The following is a 24,482-nucleotide window of genomic DNA, read 5'->3' on the forward strand; positions in this document are numbered from 1 at the left end:
TAATTGCCAAAAATTAGTGGTAAGGCTTACCGACTCTTAGAGACGATTAAAAGTATTAAATATGTTAATGATATTGCTGAACGAGGTATAGCATTGGTACAAAATTATAATCGAACTTTGAGGAAAGACGAAGAACGAAAGCAATTTCTTTTGCAAGTAATTCAATTGCCTTTAACTTATTTAACAAGTAATTTTTAAGCAAAGAACACAACCGACTTCAATTCTCATATAAAAATTCAGGAGTACCGTTAATTTTTTCATGATCCAATATCGGATCTAAACCAAATCAGTATGGGACTACCTTAAGCGGTAACACACAAAAATTAAATATTCCCACGAATTGAGAACCTTCTCCTTTTTTTGAAGTCGGTTAAAAATAAATAGTCAAAACTTGTTAATATGTGGCGGTCTTATAATTATGCAACGCAGTGTACCATTAACTTGTTGGACTTGTGTTTAGAGAAACTTTGAATTGTTAATTTATTCGTTATTTATGTGTTAAAATAAATTTAAAAAAAATTTTGTGTTTTAAATGTGGAGAAATTGTCCTCCTGGAATGTTAAAAAATTCTGGTCACCTTACTATAACGAAGGAGCAATTACATTGTAAACAAGTAACTTTTAAGCAAAAAAACAAAACCGACTTCAATTCTCATATAAAAATTTAAGATTATCGTTATTTTCCTTATGATCCAATGATCGGATTTAAACCTAATTAGTATGGGACCAGCTGTGGGGTAACACCTTTCCTTTAAGAAATCGTTTAACGTGGTCCAAAGTTATGCGGAAACATACATAATAAAAAAAATTAATAAATATTCCGAAGAATTGTTAATCTTCTCCTTTTTGTGAAGCTGGTTAAAAAAGAATAACAAGTTATGGTTCCGATATTTGAGGCCCTTTAAAAATCCCGGGCCCGGAAGGATTCCCCCCTTTCCCCCTCTCTTTCGACGGGCCTGCATATATGCATGTATGTACAAATGTATGTATATGATGTGAACATTTTTAGGGAATAATATCAAAAATTACAAAACTTATGTTAATACACGTTTGAAGAAGATGTATGTACATATGATATTTATATGGTCCTCCTAGATTGAAGAGCAATAGGTGTGACTACAGTATAGTGGCCAGATCGACGGAAGGTTATGGCGTTCTCGTTTCTACAGAAAATGTTGCCTTTTCGTTGCCCCTCCTTAGCGTTTGTTCTTTTTTTGTACTATATGAACAGCCATTCACAGATTCCTTTTCTGGCCAGGAACTTTTGTTTAGTCCTTACGCTGCCAGGTTAATAATTATTACGTATTTTCCTCGTTGCAACTATTTTCACCTTTTTTCTTGCTAGGTCAAATCTCTTAATTAATGTTTATCGCATGTTTGACATATGCCATAAGATGACAACTCCGTCAGGGTTGATTTTCCTTGTTCATATTTGTGATTTTTCTTTGGATATTTGTATCATGCCATCCGGCATAGAATCCTCATATGGTTGGGGTGATAGGTTTACATAATTAAATTGAATCATACAATATTTGGCAAATCTACACTAAAAATTATTCTAATTTTAAGATTAAAAGGTGTATAAATTCATAGGTTACAGTGTTTTCCGGATTTTATGGAAATTGCCTTTTTTTCTGCTAAAGAGATAGAGTATATTCGATTAAGAATGTCCACGATTTAGCTTTCCCTGATTCCATATATACACATTCGATGTTGCCTTTTTTAAGACATTTGATTTTTTTTGCGTTTTCTACCTTCAAAAAAATGATTATAGCATTTAGAATTTTTTTTTTAAGATTAAAAAATATACACATGCCCATGCGGCTTATAGAAGCGCAGGGACCTCTTGCCAAATTGGTGTTGGAAAAATTCAAAGCCGTTTTCTCAGCTAACGTAGGCTTGGAGACAATAAGGGGTGTGGATAAAATTGTAAAGGGCGAGGAAAACGCCCTTATTCCTGATAATATGAACGTTTCAAACGTTCCATATTTAAATTGGGCTCCACTTGTATCAACTTACGTCGAGCGCACATTTAGTACATTCAAGGCTTTTCTTCGCGAAAATCGAATGAAAATGCTGCCAGAAAACTTCAAAATGCATCTTGTGGTTCAATGTTACTACAACTATACAGATTAAAGTTTTATGAGTTAGAAACTCGAAAAGAAAAAATAATCAAAGATTCAATGTACAAATTTTTCATATAATGAAACTAGTTCATAGTTTTTCTCTTTTTACTTGTAATATAAACATTTCTAAAATAAATGTATTTTTTGATTGTTCTTCGTATTTTCTGTCTTTTTTTAGTGCCTTATTTTGCTTTTTTTTTGCAATACCTAGTGCTTTTTCCTGCCTTTTTGCTATTTTGTTTTGCCTTTTTTGTCTTTTATGCAATACCTAGTGCCTTTTCCTGCCTTTTTCGCTATTTTATTTTGCCTTTTCCAGCCTATTTCGTTATTTTATTTTGCCTTTTTTATAGGTTTTTAGGTCCTAAAAATCCGCTCCCTGGTCATAAGCTATTGTAATAATAATAATTTACGAATTTTCTTTTTTTCCTTTTTCAAAGGCAAATGCCTCCAATTTCGCTACAATAAAGAATTTTGATAAGTGTTTAAAATATGCTATGTTATTTGTTTTAAACAGGTAATTTAGATCAGGGGTTCCCAAAATTTTTTCACCGCGGCACCCTTCTTGCGCTAAAAAAATTTCGCGGCACCCCTACTCTTCAAATGTATGCGAAAACAAGAAAATACAATGCAAACTTTATGCTCGTTTAGCTTTAATGTAAATACTGAAATTGTTTTGATGATTTCATTTTTCCTTTAAGTTTATTGGGAGCTTTGACAATTTTACCCTGAAATCATTTGACGCTGAAAGCTTGCTCGTGTATTTGTTTTTAACCGACTTCACAAAAAGGAGAAGGTTATCAATTTGTCGGAATATTTTTTTATTATTTTCTTTTATGTATGCTACCGCATAACTTTGGACCACGCTAACCCATTACTATAATTCTCTTCTTTTTAAAGGAAAGGTGTTACCTCGCAGGTGGTCCCAGTCTACTTTGGTTTAAATCCGATCATTGGATCATGAAGAGATTAACGATAATCTTAAATTTGTATATGGGAACTGAAGTCGGTTTTGTTTTTTGCTTAAAAATTACTTATTTCTGTAAACATATGTTGAAAATGCAGTCTCACCTAGAAATGTAAAAGTAAAATTCACTAGTATTTTTAATGCAATCTTGCGAACAGCAGTGTTTTCTGCATACACTTGCATCCAGAACCTTCTTGGCTCCCTTCGTAGTATTTGATATTCAAAGTGCTGTCTGCACTGATGTTCAGAAGGTTTCCAAAAGCTTAATTTGTCATCTCAGTAGGTTAACTTTTCGGGTCACATGAAAACGGGTTTGTTATCCAGCTGTAGACATCCTCAGAGTCAAACCTTCCAAGTTAACGTTGGTAATGCGCGCTAACGCTAAGAAAATAATTTTACAGGTCTATTCTGCACGTTACCAAAGATTTTGTAAACGGAAAATTTTATTACCAAAAAATGTTACCAGTTCTTGTCACCGCGATTTTAGTTACGTTGGTAATGCAGTTAAAATATTCAGCAATTCAGCTATGAAGAATTGTGGAGATTATGGCATTGCATATTTCACGGGGCAATACTTTGTTACCAGCTTATGAGATGGAAACAAAATTTACCGCTTACAAGAGTACACAGAATTCGAAAAGGGTTTAAAATTTGACAAGAACTTAATTTACCGGTTACAAAACTTTTATTACCAGCGCAGAATAGACCTGTTACAGCCAATTTCACGAAAGCAATTTAAGTGAAAAATTATTCTAATTTTTTGAATATTACATGGAAATTGACAAAAAATAAAAAAACATTTTTCCTTTAAATTGCTGGTGAAACCGGTTGCTATCCATTTTCTTAGCGTTAACTTCGAAGTTACTTATGGGCGTTTTTCTGATTTTCTCAAGCTTAATATTTGAAAGAGGATGGTTCCGTGCGCAGAAGTGGAAACTTTTGACTGCCATTCACCTGGGAGTGGCCAGAAGCGATTATTGTGCGTACGGTTCAAATCGCAGCTCACAACGTCCGGATATTTATATCCACGTATCCTCTGGGTAGCAACCAAACACCCGTTTGGGAGCGAGCTAAAGTGAGAAGGCGTAAAACTTCGCGTGCGCTGGGTTTGGGTCCCGCCACGTTAAAACCCCGCCCAATGAAAAGAAACAAACAGCCTCGGATGAGACCCCCTTTTTCTGATGACGACCACGGCAAACGTATAAAGGACTATGATTTAAGGGTATGCACCTGGAATATCCGGACCCTTAATGGGGAAGGTGCCTCTGCCCGGCTGGTTGATGTCCTCGGGAAGACAAAGGCTGACATCACCGCCATCCAAGAAATGCGATGGACGGGGCAAGGTAAAGTAAGCGTGAAGCCTTGCGACGTCTACTACAGTTGCCACGTAAAGGAGCGCAAATTCGGTGTTGGATTCGTGGTAGGAGAGAGACTCCGTCGCCGAGTACTGGCGTTCCCCCCGGTGGACGAACGTCTAGCCACAATCCGCATCAAAGCTAGATTCTTCAACATCTCGCTCATCTGCGCCCATGCCCCGACGGAAGAGAAGGATGAGGCGTCCAAGGATCTCTTCTATGAGCGCTTGGAACGTACATATGAGCGCTGCCCCCGACACGATGTCAAAATCGTGCTTGGCGATTTTAATGCCAAGGTGGGCAAGGAAGGGATCTTTGGCGCCACTGTCGGAAAATTCAGCCTCCACGACGAAACGTCCGATAACGGACTGAGGCTGATCGACTTCACCGGGGCCCGAAATATGGTAATATGTAGTACTAGGTTCCAGCATAAGAACATCCACCAAGCTACATGGCTGTCTCCAGATCGAAAAACGAGAAACCAAATCGATCATGTTGTGATAGACGGAAGGCATGCTTCAAGCGTTTTGGACGTACGTACACTCCGAGGGCCAAACATCGACTCGGACCACTATCTTGTTGTAGCCAAGATACGCACCCGCCTCTGTGCAGCAAAAAATGTGCGCCCAACAATGCAAGGAAAGCTTAACGTCGAAAAGCTGCAATCACAACAGACGGCCAATTTATTCGCCACTCGACTCACACACCTGCTCTCTGAGAGCACTCTTCAACAATCCGACGTACGCGAGCAGTGGAACCACATTTCCCGATCATTAAGTACCGCCGCCGAAGAAGTAGTTGGATTTCAGCGAGCCCGAAAGAACAACTGGTACGATGAGGAATGTCAAGAAGCCGCAGAGAAAAAAGATGCCGCCTACAGGGCCACGCTGCGATCGGGCGCAACGCGAGCCATGTGGGACCGTTATAGGGAACTGAAGAAGGAAGCGAGACGTATTTGCCGCAATAGGAAGAGAGAGGCCGAAATACGTGAGTGCGAAGAGCTTGAGATGCTGGCCGACAGGAAGAACGCCCGAAAATTCTACCAGAGGGTTAGGCGACTTACGGAAGGTTTCAAGACCGGGGCGAACTCCTGTAAGAACAACAATGGCGACCTAGTGACCGATGTCCAGAATATACTTAAATTGTGGAGGGAACACTTTTATAACCTACTGAATGGTAGCAGCGCTGAAAGTAGTGAGGAAGACGAACCCGAGTCCCCAGTCGATGATGATGGAGTAGCTGTCCCACCGCCTGACTATGACGAGGTACGAATAGCGATTACGCGGCTGAAAAACAACAAAGCTGCTGGAGCTGACGGCCTGCCAGCCGAGCTATTCAAGTACGGCGGCGAGGAGCTGATGAGGTGCATGCATCAGCTCGTATGCAGAATATGGTCAGATGAACGCATGCCCGACGACTGGAATTTAAGTGTGCTCTGCCCAATCCACAAGAAAGGCGACCCCGCCATACGCGCCAACTACCGCGGAATTAGCCTTCTAAGCATAGGTTACAAGGTCTTATCGAGCGTATTGTGCGAAAGACTGAAGCCCACCGTCAACGAGCTGATTGGACCTTATCAGTGTGGCTTTAGGCCTGGAAAATCCACCATAGATCAGGTATTCACAATACGCCAAATCTTGGAAAAGACCCGCGAGAATAGGATCGACACACACCATCTATTTGTCGATTTCAAAGCCGCTTTCGACAGCACGAAGAGAAGTTGCCTTTATGCCGCGATGTCTGAATTTGGTATCCCCGCGAAACTAATACGGCTGTGTAAAATGACGTTGAGCAATACCACCAGCTCCGTCAGAATAGGGAAGGACCTCTCCGAGCCGTTTGATACCAAACGAGGTTTCAGACAAGGGGACCCCCTTTCGTGTGATTTCTTTAATCTTATGTTGGAGAAGATAATAAGAGCCGCAGAACTGAACCGCTCAGGCACAATACTTTATAAGAGCGTACAATTGCTGGCGTATGCCGACGACATCGATATTATCGGTAAAAACAAGGGCTACGTCTGTTCTGCCTTCTCGGGATTGGATAGAGAAGCAAAGCGAATGGGTCTGGTGGTGAACGAGGACAAAACGAAGTATCTCCTGTCAGCACACAAACAGTCAGAGCATACGCGTCTTGGCACCCACGTCACTGTTGACAGTTACAAGTTTGAAAAAGTAGACGACTTCGTTTATTTGGGAACCAGCATTAACACCAATAATAATGTCAGCCTTGAAATCCAACGGAGAATCACTCTTGCCAACAAGTGCTACTTTGGGCTGAGTAGGCAATTGAGAAGTAAAGTCCTCTCTCGTCGTACAAAGATCACACTCTATAAGTCACTCATCATGCCTGTGCTGGTGTATGGCGCGGAAGCATGGACAATGAAAGCATCTGATGAGGCGGCTCTTGGAGTTTTCGAGAGAAAGATTCTGCGAAAGATTTACGGACCTTTACGCGTTGGTGATGGCGAATATCGCAGACGATTTAACGATGAGCTGTATGAGCTTTACAACGATATAGACATAGTGCAGCGAATTAAAATTCAGCGGCTCCGCTGGCTTGGCCATGTCGTTCGGATGGACAGAAACGCTCCTGCTCTGAAAATATTCAACGCGGGCCGCGATGCTGGTAACAGAGGAAGAGGAAGGCCTCCTCTGCGTTGGAAAGACCAGGTGGAGAAGGACTTGGCTTCACTTGGCATTTTCAATTGGCGTCAGTTAGCACAGAAGAGAAATGACTGGCGTGCTGTTTTGGACTCGGCCAAAATCGCTTAGGCGGTTACAGCGCCAAATAAGAAGAAGAAGAATATTTGAAAGCATGTATACGTAGTCGGCAGTGGCTGAGAGTGCGGAGGAGCGTGTTAGTATTGCAAAAAAATGTTTTGGTTCTTTTCTGTACATAAATTTCTACCGGAAAAACGGATCGTCAAAGTATTCGAAAATGGAATAAGTCAACGGGAAAAACCGACCTTCATCCACTTTTTTTTCTTTTCCGGATCAATTTTCAAATTTTTTCCTGGCTGGGTTTATATCTGTCATTTCTTTTACAAGATAAAATTCATTGGGATCATCTAAATGGCTATACAACAGAGGCGGGCATTTTTTGATTTTCCAAACACATGTAATTGGGCTTCAAAATGCTGCTTCCTGCGACGTCGACACATGTATACTATCATCGTCTTCGTGCGTCTTACGATAATTGACAATTGACTGATGCTTCGCTGGCATGATTCAATAATACAAGGTCCAATAAACTGACAGTTGTCTCTCTCGCACCGCTCCCTTAGCAGTGTCACGGTGATGTTTCTTTGCAAATTTACTTGGAAAAAGTGTAGCTTTGCTGTGAAATATAAGTATAAGCTTTTGTGCAATTTGTTTATTTGTATATGCATATTAAGGACATTTAACTGATGAAAACATAAATTGTTTTTAAATCGGATGTTTACATAAATCTCATAGTAGTTTTATTTTAATTCTGAGTCCTTTTGCAGTTTGTATACAGCTAAATAGCACATAAATTACGTAATTCACGTAGATATATTAATATTTCGTGCAATATTTCGTTTAGAATGCCAGACTTCCTGCAAATACATACATTAGAATTCACAAAAATAATTTCACTACTTATTGCCTATTTTGTGTACTTATCTACTAACATTTTCATAACAAGCGATTGCTTTCTTCTCCTTTCTCTGTCCTTCGTAAATAATGGGTGATTTTTTAAGAGCTTGATACCTTTTTTTTTAAAAAAAACGCATAAAATTTGCAAAATCTCATCGGTTCTTTATTTGAAACGTTAGATTGGTCCATGACATTTACTTTTTGAAGATAATTTCATTTAAATNGAAATGTCAAAGCATACTGAGCATCTTTCTCTTTGACACCATGTCTGAAATCCCACGTGATCTGTCAAATACTAATGCATGAAAATCCTAACCTCAAAAAAATCACCCGTTACAACCTTTTGTAAGGGAGTGTCAAACCGCGGCTGTCAATAATTATATAACCTTGTATTATTGAATCATGCTTCGCTGGTATTTCGGCAAAGCAAATCAAATCAGTTGCTGTTGAGAGTGTTCGGACGCGATAGTTTTCTTAGTAGAAATAAGCATGAAAAATTGTGGTACATTCCAAAACAATGTGGTAGATTCAAATAAATAAATTTATAAATACGTTATATGCACTTATGGTCAGCTGATTAAGTTAAGTGACATTTTGACCAGTTTTGGATATTTATATTTTTTGTTTATTTAATATTTATCTTTTTTTTTTGCTGACGGTGCTAGGCATTTTCTTCCATATAAAAGAAATTGCCAATCATTAAAAATAAACGCTATTTCTTAGCATTTGAAATTTGCACTTTGAGCTACTAAATTTTAATGGGCTATAAAACTGCATACCTAAAACTTTTCTAGAAATTCTAAATAAAAAGCCAAAGCGACAGAACAAGATGCATTTTTTAGAAATGATCTATCATTTTCTGATAGACATTGATACATAATTTCACGCATTGCGCATACCCATCCATGTTTTCTATGCAAAAACAAGTAAGAAAGTCTAAGTTCGGGCGGAGCCGAACATTAAATACCCGGCGCAAGTATTAAATATATGTTNTCCGATTTCAATAATTTTCAACGTTTTGCTTATATGTGGCAAGCACAATAACCACACCGAGTTTGGTACAAATTGGTAGAACGGTTACCGATATACTTATATGAGATCATAAGTGGGCGGTGCCACGCCCATTTTCCAAAGTTGCAAGCATCAATTTTGAATAAATTAGCTTCAATATTTACTGATTTATCGAAGATTTTGTATTTCCCTAAATTACCGTGGCTGTTGAGCAAAACTTCGCTGCTTCGCACACAAGCGCATGTGTGTGATAGTGTGAGTGCCCACCTCTGCTATACATACATACATATGTATATCATCAAAGAAAACATTTAAAAAAATATCAGCTAATTTTTTTTGCGGTTAAATAAAAAAAGTTTTTTATTGGGGGCGTGAGTGGAGCTCGGATCCAAATAAAATACCGGAGCGGAGCGATAAAAAAAAGACCTTTGCTGCGAAGCCCTGGAAAAAGTGCTTCCCTGCATGTCTTCTCCAAAGGGTTTTCATATTTACAATTTACGCGAATGTATTTGATTGTAAAATTTTGCATGCAATAAGCATTTTAAGCTTCAATAAAACATATTTGATATGAACATTAAATAAATTCCTTAAGAATGATTTTTATGGATTAAAAGAACAACTTTCAAAGTTGGGTAGCGAGCAGAAGCCCTTCAATATGTGCCACTCCATACAAAAAAGAAAGGAGAAAGGAATGACTTTAAGAAAAGCCTGAGATTTTGTCTACTGGGTAGCACTTTTGACCCTTAAGCCATGAACCCATGAACGAAAGACACAAGATCACGCGGGAAGGAAAGAACGAAAAAAGTTATTTTCTAGCTGCCGAAATCTCGACGCCATCTTTGTTGTAAGAAGTAAACAACGAAGAGAACGGAGAAAACCGCGAAATTGTGGAACGCATGAAAAATCATTTTTATTATGTAAATTCTTCTATAAATCATGCCGTTGTGTTAAATTATTCTTTATCTTATGTGTACACACGTTGTCACAAGCGAAAATGAAGAAAATTGCAGTAAAAAGCCACGACCAAATTGTAAACAACGAAGAAATGTAAACAAACGGCTAATGTGAAAATCGCTCAACTTGTTTCCTAAATGCGATTCTAACGGGCTAGTCTCCTGCCCGCGTGATCTTGTCTTTTTGGTACATGCCCTGTACCTATGTTAGAAAGAACCATTAGTTATCGTTTTTCGATTACGAATAACAGAAAGCTTAATCTGCCAAATATGAAATGCATTGACCTTCATTAAAAAACTAGGACAATTTAAGTGTGGACCAGGACACCAGGACAAATCCTGGAAAACCACGTCTGGACGACTGGCAGCCCTACCATATATGTATATATCCGTCAGTTGAACTATATGAACAAGTTCACTAAGGTGAACGAACTACAACTGAACGGTTCACTCAAAATAACTAAGGTGCCCGACTCTATTACATATACAGTCCGGCGTTTACCGAAGATCCGTAATACAGAACGAAATTTTACACTGAAGATGGCACAACGACGAAATGGGGTTTTCTCTAAACCAAATTTGACAAGTGATGCCGGAAATTCAGGTGCACGAAGTCAAAGGTCATCGGGGAACATAAATCAAAAATATTCCGACGAATTGTAATTTCTTCAATTTTTAAGTCGGTTAAAAAATATCACGCCAAAAAACCTTTTCTTTGACAGGTAAGTCAATCTTTCTAGATTTTCGAGATTCTCGAGGCTTTTTACAGCTTATAATTTGTGTTTTTTTAGAATACTAGATATTTATTACTCAAAGAGGGGAATAAAATATCAGTTAAGAGGAAAACTAAAACCACCCTTTGAAATACAATTCCAAGAATTTGTAATTTACTTGAGTAAACTAAAAATAAGTAAATTTGCTTGCCTGAAAATTTTTGGCGTTCATGTTCCCAAAATATCAGCCAAAAAGTTTTACCAGCAAGAAAAGCAGCTGATCAAAATCAACTGACTGTTTATGAAAATAATGGAATTAATTTAAATTAAAAAGTATATTTTCACACGTTACCATTAAAAACCGCCCGTGGTAATTTTAAATGTGCCTTCTTGTTCAGACAACTGGCAAGTATTTGCAAATTTTGGGTTCGCATAGTATTTGTATTTAACCCTATGTGAGACGACATATACAAATTCGCTAGAATTTTGCAGCTATAGAATTTTTACTGGAATAATACGCAAAACAAAACTACAATTTCATTTAAATAGCAGATATCAAAGAGCGAAAGTTCTGTTTAATCTACAAGGGCAATCGGTATTGAGTTCGGGGTTCAGTATCTTCAGTTTAAGAAAATGTTGATGGGTAAAATCATTTATTTCAAACATCACGGGTTACTTACCTTAAAATCAGATAAAGATGCCATTAGGTCGTCCAACTCCTTAGTGGCAGATGACGCATACCCAGAAGGCGCCGCTTTGTTTGGCAAATACGTGTCTTGATGCTGAACAATTTCCTTTTCAATAAGACCGACTTCAAAAAGAAATTTCAAGGTATTAAAGTCAATTTCAGATGCTCAGAAAAAGACAATTCAGCTTACCTGGTCCATCCGGTTCCAGAGTTTCCGTTTTTGTCTCACGCACTGTAATGCTAATGTGCCGGCCAGGAGTCGGCGACTTAGTAAGGCTATAAAATATTTAAATTAAGCTTTCAAGAAACAAATTAGTTTAAGTTTTGTAACTCACCCATTGGGTACCGCATAGTTTGAGGCATTGTCCATTTCACTAAGAAGACTATCAATTGTTGGCCGCTTATCGCTGGAATTGTAAGTGTTATACTTGGAGACGGAATTATAACTCGTTGGCACTATGTTTTCTAAAATAAGATAGAAATTTAAATCTTCGAATACTGAAAAATCTTTTCATATTCAAAATTTTAAGTTGTGTGTAAAGTGAATCAAATACTGCTACAAAAATGCAGCTAATGCTCACACTAAATACACTGCGTTAGCTTTTACTACTTTTTTTCGACAGACACACATGGGGTATTTGGCCGATTTACAGCCTAACCTAATATAAACGCACGCCGTTGTATACGCACGCTGTCTAATTTGTTTTTCTGCGTCACCCGAAATTGGCTTGCGTGCGTTGCGACAAGTCAAATCAAAATGTCACGCAGAACAAAAAATAGGAAATTGAGTTAGCTTTTTACGCACGCCGTTCAATTTCAGTTAATACCATACGAGTTGTATGCACGATTGAGAGAAATAGAGATTGCGCCCATCGCAGTACCGCTAGTCCGCTCTTTGTGAATTTGACAGAATCAGCTGTGTGCGTGACGTCATCTTGGTGCAATTGTTGATTGAAGACAACCAAATAACTATTTAACTGGGTACGGTTTAGTTATTTGCCCAGTGATTTCGGGCTATTGTACCCGAATAGGTGACCCGATCCAAAAAAATATGCACAATAAATGTTGAATACCTTTGACAATAGAAAGGTGTTCTGCACAAAAATACTGTTTATCGAGTTTACATTTCCTGGGTCAAAATGCTAATTTTAGACCATTTTCCAATGGTTCACCAGGGGTATGTAGAAGGTTTCGAGGGATCAGGTGTAACTTTTTACAAAGTGTGAACTGTGCTCTTTCTAGTGGGTTAGATATCAAGACTCACGCCCCCTCGCCCTCCGCCCACTAACGCAGAAACAGTATATTGATGCAATTTTTTCATGTTAAGTCGTTGAAAAATAATAAATATTTAAATCCGGGATCCCGGGATCGAACCAACGACATCCCGAAAATCCCGGGATCGTAAAAATCGAAAAAATTAACATCCCTACTACATACATATAACTTCATGCATTTTATATAACAATCAGCATTTGCTGAAAATCATACTTACCTAAAGGGCTACATGCCCAAAATCATTGCTACGTGTTCCTATTTAATTAAACTTTGCATATTTATTAATTCCTGCAAAATTGGACCATTTAATATTGATATTAGCACATTATTCGGCATTGTTTACATATTTTCCTATGCGTTTTGGCATTTTTCTGCCACAATTGCACCAAGATGACGTCACACGAAAATTACGCTCAAAAATCCTTTCTCATGGGCGTAATCTTGTATTCTATCATTCTTGAGTTGTATATGCATGAGAAATTTTTGACAGTAAATTGGCGTGGAGGACGTCCATTAACTCCATCAAAGCAAAGAAAATAAAGTGACCTCAAGTTTAACATCGATAGACTCTATGCTGCCGTGGTTCGATTGTAGGAACATGCATACCTACGTGTTCGTCTCGACGGGAAGAAGGTTTATATCAAGGTTAGAACATTACAAGTTTCCACCTGCTAAGAAATTAAATTAAACAACATGTGGGAAGGTTGTCACATGTTTGAAACTTAAATTCAGCTTTAATTTAGGGAATTAGATAATTCAAATATGTATCACAACATAGGTAAGAAAATGTAATAAAACTACATTTTTGTAATAATAACAGTAATATAACAGTCTTATATTTTGATAAGAGATTATTGTATGTATTAACTTGGAGTAAATTAGCGTCCTCAATTATTGAAATATAGGAGTTTTCGTATTTCTGAAACTTGCCGTTATACCGGAATCGGGTAACCGATTTCAATTATTTTCAACGTATTGCTTTTTCCGTACCAAGGTAATTAAATGCACTAGTTTGGTAGAAATTGATAAAACGGTCACCGAGATACACATTTGTTGTTATAAGTGGGAGGCACCACGCCCATTATTCAACAATTTATGATAATCTAATTTAATGCTAATGGAATAACCCAAGCAGCGATTTTGAGTGAATTAGCTTCAGTAGTTACTGATTTAGCGGAGTTTTCGTGTTTCTGTAAATTACCATTATAAGGGAAGTGGGCGTGGTTATTGCCCGATTTCAAACAGATTTATTAGATAGACCCTAAGCAAGGCTCGTACCGAGTTCGGTAGGGATTGGTGAAACGGCTACTGGGATAAATCGTTTCATCAAATGTCATAATTATCTCCATTTTCCAAAAATGGCATAATAATCTTGGTTTATTATTATTGTTCAAGTGAGTTGCGCCCACTTGAAGGATGCATCCCTGCGCATATTTTATTCCTAAACGCAGCCCTGCACGTTAACCGATTCAAAGCATCGCTGGTTGGATTTTCCATTTCAACTCCTAGTGCTACCAATAGACATACTGGAATCGCATTCCAGTATCGCCTATAAAGGCAACCCGCGCATTACCATCTTCCTTCTTTTTCATCAAGCAACTCTAACCGAAGACATCAGGGCGGCGACCATTTTCGGTTCAGCGTGGTAATTTATTAACCTATCGTCCATCATCAACTTTCACCATCGTGATCATTTCAATTAAATTTATACATTTATTGAATTCATGAAATTTCTAAAAGCTCAAACAGTCAACGACGTAACGTAGACGTAGGTTGACGCAGACACGATCTACCTTATGGGATTCGCGTGTTAACGAAAACTCACCACCGCATGGCGGTGACGTCGCCGTTGCTTCTCTCTCTCTCTGTCAACAGTAAATTTGATATGCTGCTACGTACGTCAACCTACGTTTACGCTACGCCGTTGACTAACTACGCTTTAATATTAGGTTCTTTCCCGTACGCAACGCGGGATCCCGCGGGTGCCCAAAATAGCCCAGAAATCATTACCGTATTCAACAAAATGATCGTAAGTACCTTCTTCTTCCTGCCCGAAACAGCCTGGGTAAAAATGTATAAAGCGTCAAAGTGCATATCAGCTGTTTTGTGTTTACGTGACGCCTGCATTTACTTGGTGCTTTTAAGGAATAGTAAATGTATTTTCAATCTTTATATTCTTAAAATCTAATTTGTGAAACAACATTTAAGTGACAAAAACAAAAACAACGCGAATCAACTGTTTCTTAAATTCTGGGCACGAAATGTGGTTTTTGCGTTCCCGTACTTCTGGATTATGTTCCATTTCTGAGAGCAAACTTTTCGCTTATTTTCTAGTTACCGGATCCATTCCGGATTGTTATTGTTAATAATTATCTAAATTCATCTTATATCTAATTCATTTACTCACTCAGTTTCAACATTCATTCCATTTTCATTCAAATCATTCACGTCTAAAATCTCTTAGAATAATTTAAAATAATAATTAAAATATAAATACGCAAACGTCAAGCTGTGAAGTTCTACTTATTTGTGCCTTGATTGGTCTTTGTATTTTGCAAAGTTTATTGTGCTAATTTTGAGTAAAAGTTGCTATAAAAAGTGCCTACGAGCATCTTAGTGTGATAATAACCGAAGCTAAGTGAAAGTTTTGTAATTTTTGTGGTTTTTATTAAATTTAATTAAATTTCACTAGCTTACATCTAATCTTGCCGAGTCATTTGTTGTTATCATTGTTGTTGTTATTCCTTTGTAGTTAACTGAGATCGTTTCTATTTTTGCACATTTCTTTTTGCTCTTTTTGTTTACTTCGTTTAGTATTTCTTGTCACAGCTGTTTGCGCTGCGTTTATTAAGTGTCACATTACAGTGATACTCAAACTGTTCGCTACATATATTTTTAAGCTAAATACATCAGCTCCTGAATTGTTGTGTGTGTTGTGTTAAACTTATTTTGCTTGTCTTTTTATTAACATAAGTGTTATTAAATCTTTCAATATGAAGTGTGATCTTGATAACTGCCAAATCAAAAGCGAATCTGAACGCTACTTATCGTGCTGGCTCTGTGATGGTATTTGCCATCTAAAATGTGCTGGTTTGACAGGAAGAATTCTGGACGCTATTAATGATGGCAAAGGTCTTCGCTGGTCTTGCTTAAAGTGCAGGTCAACCGAAGTTGATCTCTTTAAGTTGTTTAGGCAAACCAGAAATGGGTTTTCTGAGGTAGGGAGAGAGTTGTCGGTACTGACCGAAAAATTTAAACATTACGAAAATGTATTTAAATCTTTTAAATGCTTAGATACCGTACAATCTATGAAGGACATTCGTGTGTCAAAACGTAAGCGTCTTCATAGTCCGCCTAATGAAAGGACCGTTCCACGTCAGAACACTCTTCCGAATGACTTAATTAATCTTTCTTCTCCATGTCCACAGACAACGGAGTTATCTTCCTCAAAAGAACATATATCAAAGTCTGCTTCTAATAATAACGACCCTGCAGTATCTTCCCCGTCCCCCGTTGAAGTTGTGGCACCGCCATCCAATCTTCCAACGCTTACTCTACCCTCAACTAGTAACTCAGTTACTCAACCCCGTCCGCCGGTAATCGAGTCTGATACTAGGAGACTGGTTGTGGTTCCCCCAAAGAAGTCTATATTTGTATCTAGATTTTCGAGGGATACTTCCGAGGACGATATAAAGTTTTACATCTCGTCCAAAGTTAAAACTGTCAACTTAAGTATCAGAAAATTTAATTTTAAATATGAAAGAAATATTTCTTCATTTAAAATAGACGTAAATTTAGAAAATTTTGACATGCTGCTTAGTAGTTCTTTTTGGCCCTCCGGAGCTTTCGTTCGTGAATTTGAGTATAGGCCCAACAAAAATAATAATTTAGCAAATATTCCCCGTCAGAATACAGAACCAAAAAACGGATTACTAAATCTGCTTTAAGTATTTATTATCAAAACGTAAGAGGCATAAATACTAAATTAACGAATTTATATCTTAATGGCCTTGAATGCAATTATAATATAATTTCTTTGACTGAAACTTGGCTCAAACCTCACACTTTTAATTCAGAGATTCTTTCAAATAATTATCATATCTACAGAAAAGATCGGGAGGACAGAGTCGGCGGTGGCGTACTCTTTGCCGTAGACTCTTCAATACCATCTGAAGAAGTTAGTCTTCCACACATTGAATCTGCAGAATTCAAATGCATTCGTGTTCAGGTTGGAAGGGGGTTTACTTACTTAGCTCTATGCTATATTCCTCCCCGATCTGACTTATCAGTGTATTCACAACATGTATCTTTACTGAAATCAATTAATTCAATGATTAAACCCTCTGATTCATTGATTGTGTTGGGTGACTTTAATTTACCAAATGTATCATGGAACATCATTGACAATGATATTGTACCTTTCTCGTCTAGCGCGTGCAACAACGTATTTTTAGAGGAGATGGCTGAACTCTGCCTGAATCAAGTTAATGTACTTCGCAATAAGTTTGGCAAAGTATTAGATCTTGTTTATGTTGATGATGCATCTAAGTCGGCTGTAAATAAATGTGACCCACTAGTTTTGCCCGAAGATGTCTACCACCCTGCTATTGAGATATCTTACGAAATTATAAACGATGGTCAAAATTGCGATGTCCAAACATACGAGCCAAATATTCGCTTTGATTTTTCGAAAGCCAACTTTAAAAAACTGAATAAAGAATTGTCTAAATTGTCGTGGCCTATATACAAAGAAAAAGTTGAGCAAAGCGTTGCACATTTTAATTGTACTGTACATAGATTATTTGAAAAGTATGTGCCTCAACGCATGTGTGTTCCTGAAGAACAAACACAGTTATGGTTCACTAAAGAACTGAGAAACTTGAAAAACAGAAAGTCACGTTATTTTAGATTACACAAAAAAACCGGCTTACACTCATACTATGTAAAATACTCACTTTTGCGTCACAAGTTCTTTGAATTAAACAAAAAGTGTTATAAAGATTACTTGTGTAAAATCAAACGACGTATAATATATAACCCCAAATCATTTTATGATTTCGTAAACTCCAAGCGAAATGTACGTGGGTTTCCTTCCGCCATGAAGTATCAAAATACCGTCTCTGGTGATAATCAAACAATTTCTAACATGTTCGCTCAGTTTTTTAAATCCAATTATTCCACTAACTCCCAAGCATACTTTGACTATCCTTTTAAACTAAGTCCAATTAACTCAATACATAACCCTATAATATCTCCCGATGATGTTTTAGTTTACCTGAAGTCCTTAAAGCAGTCTTTTAGTTATGGTCCTGACCAGATCCCCACTTGTTTTCTTAGAAATTGTGCTGATTATCTCTATGAGCCGTTAACAGCCTTATTTAATTTGTCTCTTAAAGAGGGCGTTTTTCCAACTGTATGGAAGGAATCGTTCATAACCCCCTTACATAAAAGCGGTAGCAGGTCTTCAGTGGAGAACTACCGGGGCATAGCTAAGCTTTCTGCAATTCCTAAATTATTTGAAGCAATTATAACAAATCGGTTGACGCATTCTATCACTTCAAGCATTTCATACAGTCAACATGGATTTTGCAAGGGCAAATCAACTTCTACAAATTTACTTGAATTAACATCCTATATCTCAAAAGCATTTAGTGAGAGCAAAACTGTTGATGTTATATATACTGATTTCAGTAAAGCATTTGACAAAGTGTGCCACTCGTTGCTCATCTATAAACTTGATCTTCTTGGTCTTCCACCTAATTTTCTACGTTGGATCTCTTCATACCTCTATGATAGATCACAAAGGGTATTGTTTAAAAATACTATCTCTGACGTCATTGATGTTACTTCAGGAGTCCCTCAGGGTAGCCACCTAGGCCCGATTCTGTTCTTGCTTTTTATAAACGATATTTCTACAGATATAAAATTCTCCAAAATTTTAATGTATGCAGATGATGTAAAACTTTATAAATCGTACGTTTCAATTAAAGAAAGGTCTTTGCTACAATCAGACTTAAACAGCATGGCTTACTGGTGTAAAGTAAATCTTATGCCTCTAAATCTTAAGAAATGTAAAGTAATGTGCTTCTCGCGAAGAGCTGTTCTGCCAGTTTCTTATATAATAGGTAACCATAACCTGGAACAGGTATACAATTTTGTGGACCTTGGTATCACAATGGATCCTAAGCTTAATTTTAATCTTCACATTAATGTGACAGTCAACAAGGCTAAAGGTGTACTTGCATTTGTGAAACGATGGTCAAAAGAATTTAGTGACCCGTATATCACTAAAACCCTGTTTACAACATTAGTTAGGCCGATTCTGGAATACGGCTCGGTGGTTTGGAATCCAAGGTATCAAATTTACTCAGACAAGATAGAATCAATTCAAAAACAATTCCTACTTTTTGCTTTAAGAAATTTCCGATGGGATTCTCAATATAGTCTTCCACCTTATACGAGTCGCTTAAAACTTATTAACCTTCCTACACTTGCCAGTCGCAGGGAAATGCTTGGTATAATTTTTATGGTTAAATTACTGACAGGCTCAATTTCAAGTCCGTCTCTTCTGGCTGATGTAAGCTTTAATGTTCCCTCACGCGTATCAAGACACTTTTGTCCCATATTTCTGAAAGCTTGTAAAACCAATTTTGAATTGCACGACCCACTCCGTTGCTTATGCCAGGATTTTAACTCTCATTCCAGCACGTTTGATATATCAAATCCGCTTTTCAGCATTAAGAAAGCGATACTCTCCTCTCTCCAATAAGTGAATTATTGAAATAAATACATAAAATCCGCTGATGAATTTAGTTCTGTAGCTGAACAGTTTTAGATCTCGACATTTAACAAACTCCTGCCCATCGTGACTCGGCACAAAAATTTAAAATATTGGTTCCGTACGTCATGCGGACTGCGCCCCTCGTGCGGATGGGCGGGAATGGAGGGTAAAAACCGTTGGGATATTATTATTATTTAAATTGTAATATTTTAACTTAAATAAACCTATCTTGTAAATACAAAAGCAACCCTAGCTTTTAACATGGTCCTTGCGAGCCAAGTTTGAATTGGCAACGAAAATTCCTAAAAACTAAATTAAAAAAGGGATCACGCAACTCTGTTCGAGATGGCGTTATGTGTTTCGTTTCCTTTTTCTTTTCGGTAGCCAGCAGCAGCAGACCACCCACTCGGAGCACAACCAAAAAGTAGAAAAAGAACTTTACATTATATCGCCAAATTTCCGTGACAACGTCATAAACCAATGAATTTGGTAAACCCGGGAAGTGAATAAATAGAAAACAGAAACTACCCATTGCGGCCCACCGCGGGACTCAGAACATACTACCCTACCGTGTTGCTTCTTCGCAAATTTACTTGGAAAAAGTGTCGCTTTGATGTGAAATAGAAGTATAAGCTTTTGTGCAATATGTATATTTGTATATGCATATGAAGCACATTTAACTGATGAAAACATAAATTGTTTTTAAATTGGATGTTTACCTAAATCTCATAATAGTTTTATTTTAATTTTGAGTCCTTTTGCAGTTTTTATACAACTAAGTAGCACACAAAATTACGTAATTCACGTAGATATATTAATATTTCGTTTAAAATGCCAGATTTCCTGCAAATACATTAGAATTTATAAAAGGAATTTTACTACTAATTGCCTACTTTGCGTACTTTTCTACTACCCTTTTGGCACCTTCTTGCTCTTTCTCTGTCTTTCGTAAATGCAACCTTTTGTAAGGGAGTGTCAAACCGCGGCTGTCAATAATTATCTAACCTTGTATTATTGAATCATGCTACCCTACAAGACGCGATTGACAGAAACTCCAACACATTCACAACGAAAACTAACACATATGCAAAATTTTTATATGCCAGTTTGGCCCGTAGCGAATGACTGTCATTTGATCGAGCAAGTGAATGGCAATGCTGATAGGAGCAGTGTTGCCTTTTTAGACCTTTGGCGGCTAGATTTAGCTACCACATACTTTTTTGGCCACATAAATTTAAAACTGCCCCTAGCCCTTTTTTTATCCCTTTGGAGAATTTATTTATAATTGGCATGAAAAAGTTGTATATGCTTAATTTGATGTAATTTTTTTCATTTATGTAAGAGATTAATTTATAAACTAAGAAAGACTGATATATATACATATATGTATTGTATGCTCCCTACGTTTTTATACATACATACTGTAAAAGTGGTAGGGCTGGTAACTTATCCATTAACGATTTAACTATGGTTTAAAATAGATCAAGTTTACGGCCCTTACAGCCGTTAACGGCATTTAATGAACATTAAAGTTAAGTAAACAAAAACCTTTACTTAACTTATTAACGAATGATTTTAAAATTTTTTGTTTGCTTTCAATAAATTTCAATTTCGATAACGTTGCTGTAACAGTGGCAATGGCCCAGTGAGCAGGGCACTTTTGCGCCATTCAAGGGATCCGAGTTCAATCCTCGGCAACGAATTTTTTTTAATAAATTTTTTTTTAAGTTGTATTGCTTAAAAAATTCATATTTTTTATTTTATTTAACGTTTGGAATCTTTTTTGATCCATTTTTTTTCTTTTACTTTCAGTTTCTCAAATTTTTAGTTTTTTCTGTTTTGGCCTCTAAAGACTGAGGTGAGTTAAAAGACAGATGCCAGAATTGGAATTATTGGTCTTTGTCTTTTAGCAAACAGTTTCTAAAAATTTAATTAAACCAAAAAAAAATTGGTTCCTTTTTAAAGCAATAAAATCTATAAATCAAAAGAAAATTAGATCAAAAAAGCAAAAACATCAATAAAGACAGTTTATAAAAATTGAAAAAGAAAAAAATAAATAAATAAAAAAAGGGAAAAGAAAACGTTCCTGCCTCAGGACTCGAACTCGGATCTCTCGAATGGCATCTCCATGCTCTGCTCACTCAGCCATTGCATCTGTTCAGCCAGTGCGCGCAAAATGATATAAATACTTATTTTTATATTTTATTTCAAACTGAACGAAAAAAGTGAGTGATGCTACAAAAATAAAATGCCGCAACTGGGGCCATACTCACATTTTTTATTTCATAATTTTTAACTCTGAGAGGAAACATTAATTAACAGATTTAACGATCATTAGTTAAGTGCCCGTTAGAGCTAATTTAAAGAACGTTTCTGAGTGCGGCTGTTAATATGCTTAATTTGTTAAATGGCCTATCAAGTCGATTGACCGTGTATGTTCTTGTGGTGCGATTGTACCAGCTGCTGTTGCGACCCCAAAAACTATTTGAAAATTTGATGATGGTACCAGCATTGCTGGTGTCGTGAGTGGTGAAATTAGCACAATTTTCTAAGTAAAAAGTATTTTGGTGGAAATTTCTTGCACTATATGAGTCAAAGCCGTGTTTGTGGAAGATTAAGTTCACGATATTGCAGTTTTAATTAAAAAAAAGGAAAATGTTTAACAAAATGGCAGAAAAATTATGAAATTTCGGCTCAAAACATCTCGATCTTTCCTGGACCTCATTTGTAAAAAAAAAAGATATTGTAACAGCATGCTGTTAAGTTATATGCTTCGAGCCTTATAATACAATCACTTGATGGAGCCACCAAGCTGGTTTCGTATATTTCCCCTTTTATACAAAAAGGTGTTTGGTTGGATAAAATATTTGCTTTTTTTCCAGAGCTCATTGTTTTTATACCATTACTCATTGAAAATGCTTGCGTGTATACTTATATATGTATATGTAAGTAAAAAATTGTAGCTACCATTTTCAGCCACAACGACTTTTTTAGTCCTTTTTTAAAAGAATTTGGCTACCACTAAAAATGATTCGCGGCAACACTGGATAGAAGTAACTTTAGTTGGTTGCCATTTGTTGGCTGCACTTTGTGCTCAACAAAAGTAATGTCGAGTAATGCCAAATAATGTCGAGTACTGAAGTACTTGGAGATAATTTTTAACTTAATTAATTTAAGCGATAAATTTATCACTATTCGACCGCGCTCATAGCAAAAGTAAGTAAAAATAAAAGTTGTTATTGTAATATGACATTTTTTTCTTTATAAACTTAATAAATAAAACCGTATTATAAAGTAGTACTTGGTACTGAAGAAGTTCAAATGCGCACATCAACAGAAAAAAGAAAGACGCAAAACGAAAAGATGCTCAAAACTCAAAGTGCTGTGGAAAAATAAATTAAGTTTTATAAAATATTTCATTTAAAATGAAGAAAAGAGCTTTTAATAACGCCATGAGCAATAAAAACTGATTTACATATCCAACATTAAAAACTTCCATCGACATCGCCAGTTCTCTACCACTGCAGTCCTATTGCGCTGTGGATTTAATAGAAACAAAATTAAAAGATCCAGAGTATGCACAAGCCATTGTAATGAATTATATTATGGAATACATAAGTATTTCACGTTCTAATTGCTGTACATAAATTTTTCAAAAGGCCACTTATATCATACAAATGAGGACGTAGCCAGCGGTATTAAACACATTTATTTTCGGACGAGGCATTGCTGCAGTTTAACTGGGACGGCAATGGGCGAGAAAACCACTAAACAAACTATATTGGTTGACACAATCCTACGAGGTAATATATACACATATTAGGGGCACTACAAGTTAACATACTTTTTAACATACTTTGTAAAAAATTCCCAAAAATCAACGCAAGTTCTTAAATAAATGGTCAAAACTTATAAAGAAATAGTATCCCTAATTATGTGGCCACTACCGTATACATATGTACATATCTTTTAACAATACAAATTTTTTGGTAGTCTATTTCATTCCACATAGATGCATTTAAAAAGAAAGGTCCTGTTGAGTTCCAAAAAGAAATCAAGAAGGCAATTGAGCTCATATTAGATTTAAGTATGTACATATGTACGCTGGTGGCAAAAATAATAGAAACGCCCTATTTTGCTTGATTTTTGGCCACATTTCCTATGTTTATTCAATGTTTAATGTACTGTACTTAGTGTAATATATTTAGCTTCTAATTCGATGTAATGTACTTAGCTTCTAATTTTTTGATGATTATTAATTAGTTCATAAGATTTTATAAAAATAAAAGAAAAAATAAATATTAAATGTGTCATAAACAGGGTTCGGATTTGCCTCATTTTAGCCCCTCGCTCGCTCGTTAGTTTGCTCTGAGCTAGCGCAACTCACGAGCAACACGCTAGGCTGTTCGCAAACGAACACTCGTTAAGTACGAGCGCACGCGCTGAGCAGCCAGCGAGCGAGTAAGCAAACGGGGGCAGCGCAAGAGTAGAGCGGCAAGCAAAGGAGGGCCTCATTAGCTCTGCCCTCGCGAGGTCGTCGTTGCGAGCGAGGCACTCATTTGCAGCAGCAGACGAGCGAGGCACTCATTTGCAGCAGCAGACGACCGAGGCGTGTAAACGAGCGAGGCAAATGAGGCAAGCAGATTAGACAGGCAAACGCGTTGTTTGGTCGGCAAAAATGTATGGGATAAAAATTGCAGCAACTAAGAATTTCGAGTAAAGGATTGTATGCACGCATGCAGATATGTATATACATACATATGTATATACACATATGTTTGTATATATTTATGTATATATTCTCATGCACAGAAGAATAGATTCGTGCTATTTTTACCAGTTTTACCTACTAGGTAGGCACATGTGTGCATACATATCTATGTAGGTATAATGTTTTTAATGTTCAATAATTTCTTATAAAATTTCAACTTATACACTTAGGTCTCTTTTTATGCGGTTCTTTTTAGTGCGGATTGGAATTATGCGGTTTTTCAAAA

The 24,482-nt window shown here is 36.9% G+C and overlaps 1 protein-coding gene across 6 annotated transcripts in view; it reads right to left on the reverse strand.

The window, feature by feature from the left end:
• The window catches only part of Pax (paxillin), a 338,966-nt gene that overhangs the window by 129,562 nt on the left and 184,922 nt on the right, over positions 1-24,482 (reverse strand). For all 6 annotated transcript variants that reach the window (XM_017609224.1, XM_017609225.1, XM_017609226.1 and 3 more), the window contains 3 exons: positions 11,765-11,894; positions 11,620-11,705; positions 11,422-11,552 (listed from right to left, as the gene is read on the reverse strand). In XM_017609224.1, the coding sequence (XP_017464713.1) occupies positions 11,422-11,552; positions 11,620-11,705; positions 11,765-11,894 (347 nt within the window). The remainder of the gene's footprint in view (positions 1-11,421; positions 11,553-11,619; positions 11,706-11,764; positions 11,895-24,482) is intronic.

This window comes from Rhagoletis zephyria, unplaced genomic scaffold (genome assembly GCF_001687245.7).
Source record: "Rhagoletis zephyria isolate East Lansing unplaced genomic scaffold, Rhagoletis_zephyria_1.1 Rzeph_scaffold_00204, whole genome shotgun sequence".
Taxonomy (NCBI): Eukaryota; Metazoa; Arthropoda; class Insecta; order Diptera; family Tephritidae; genus Rhagoletis; species Rhagoletis zephyria.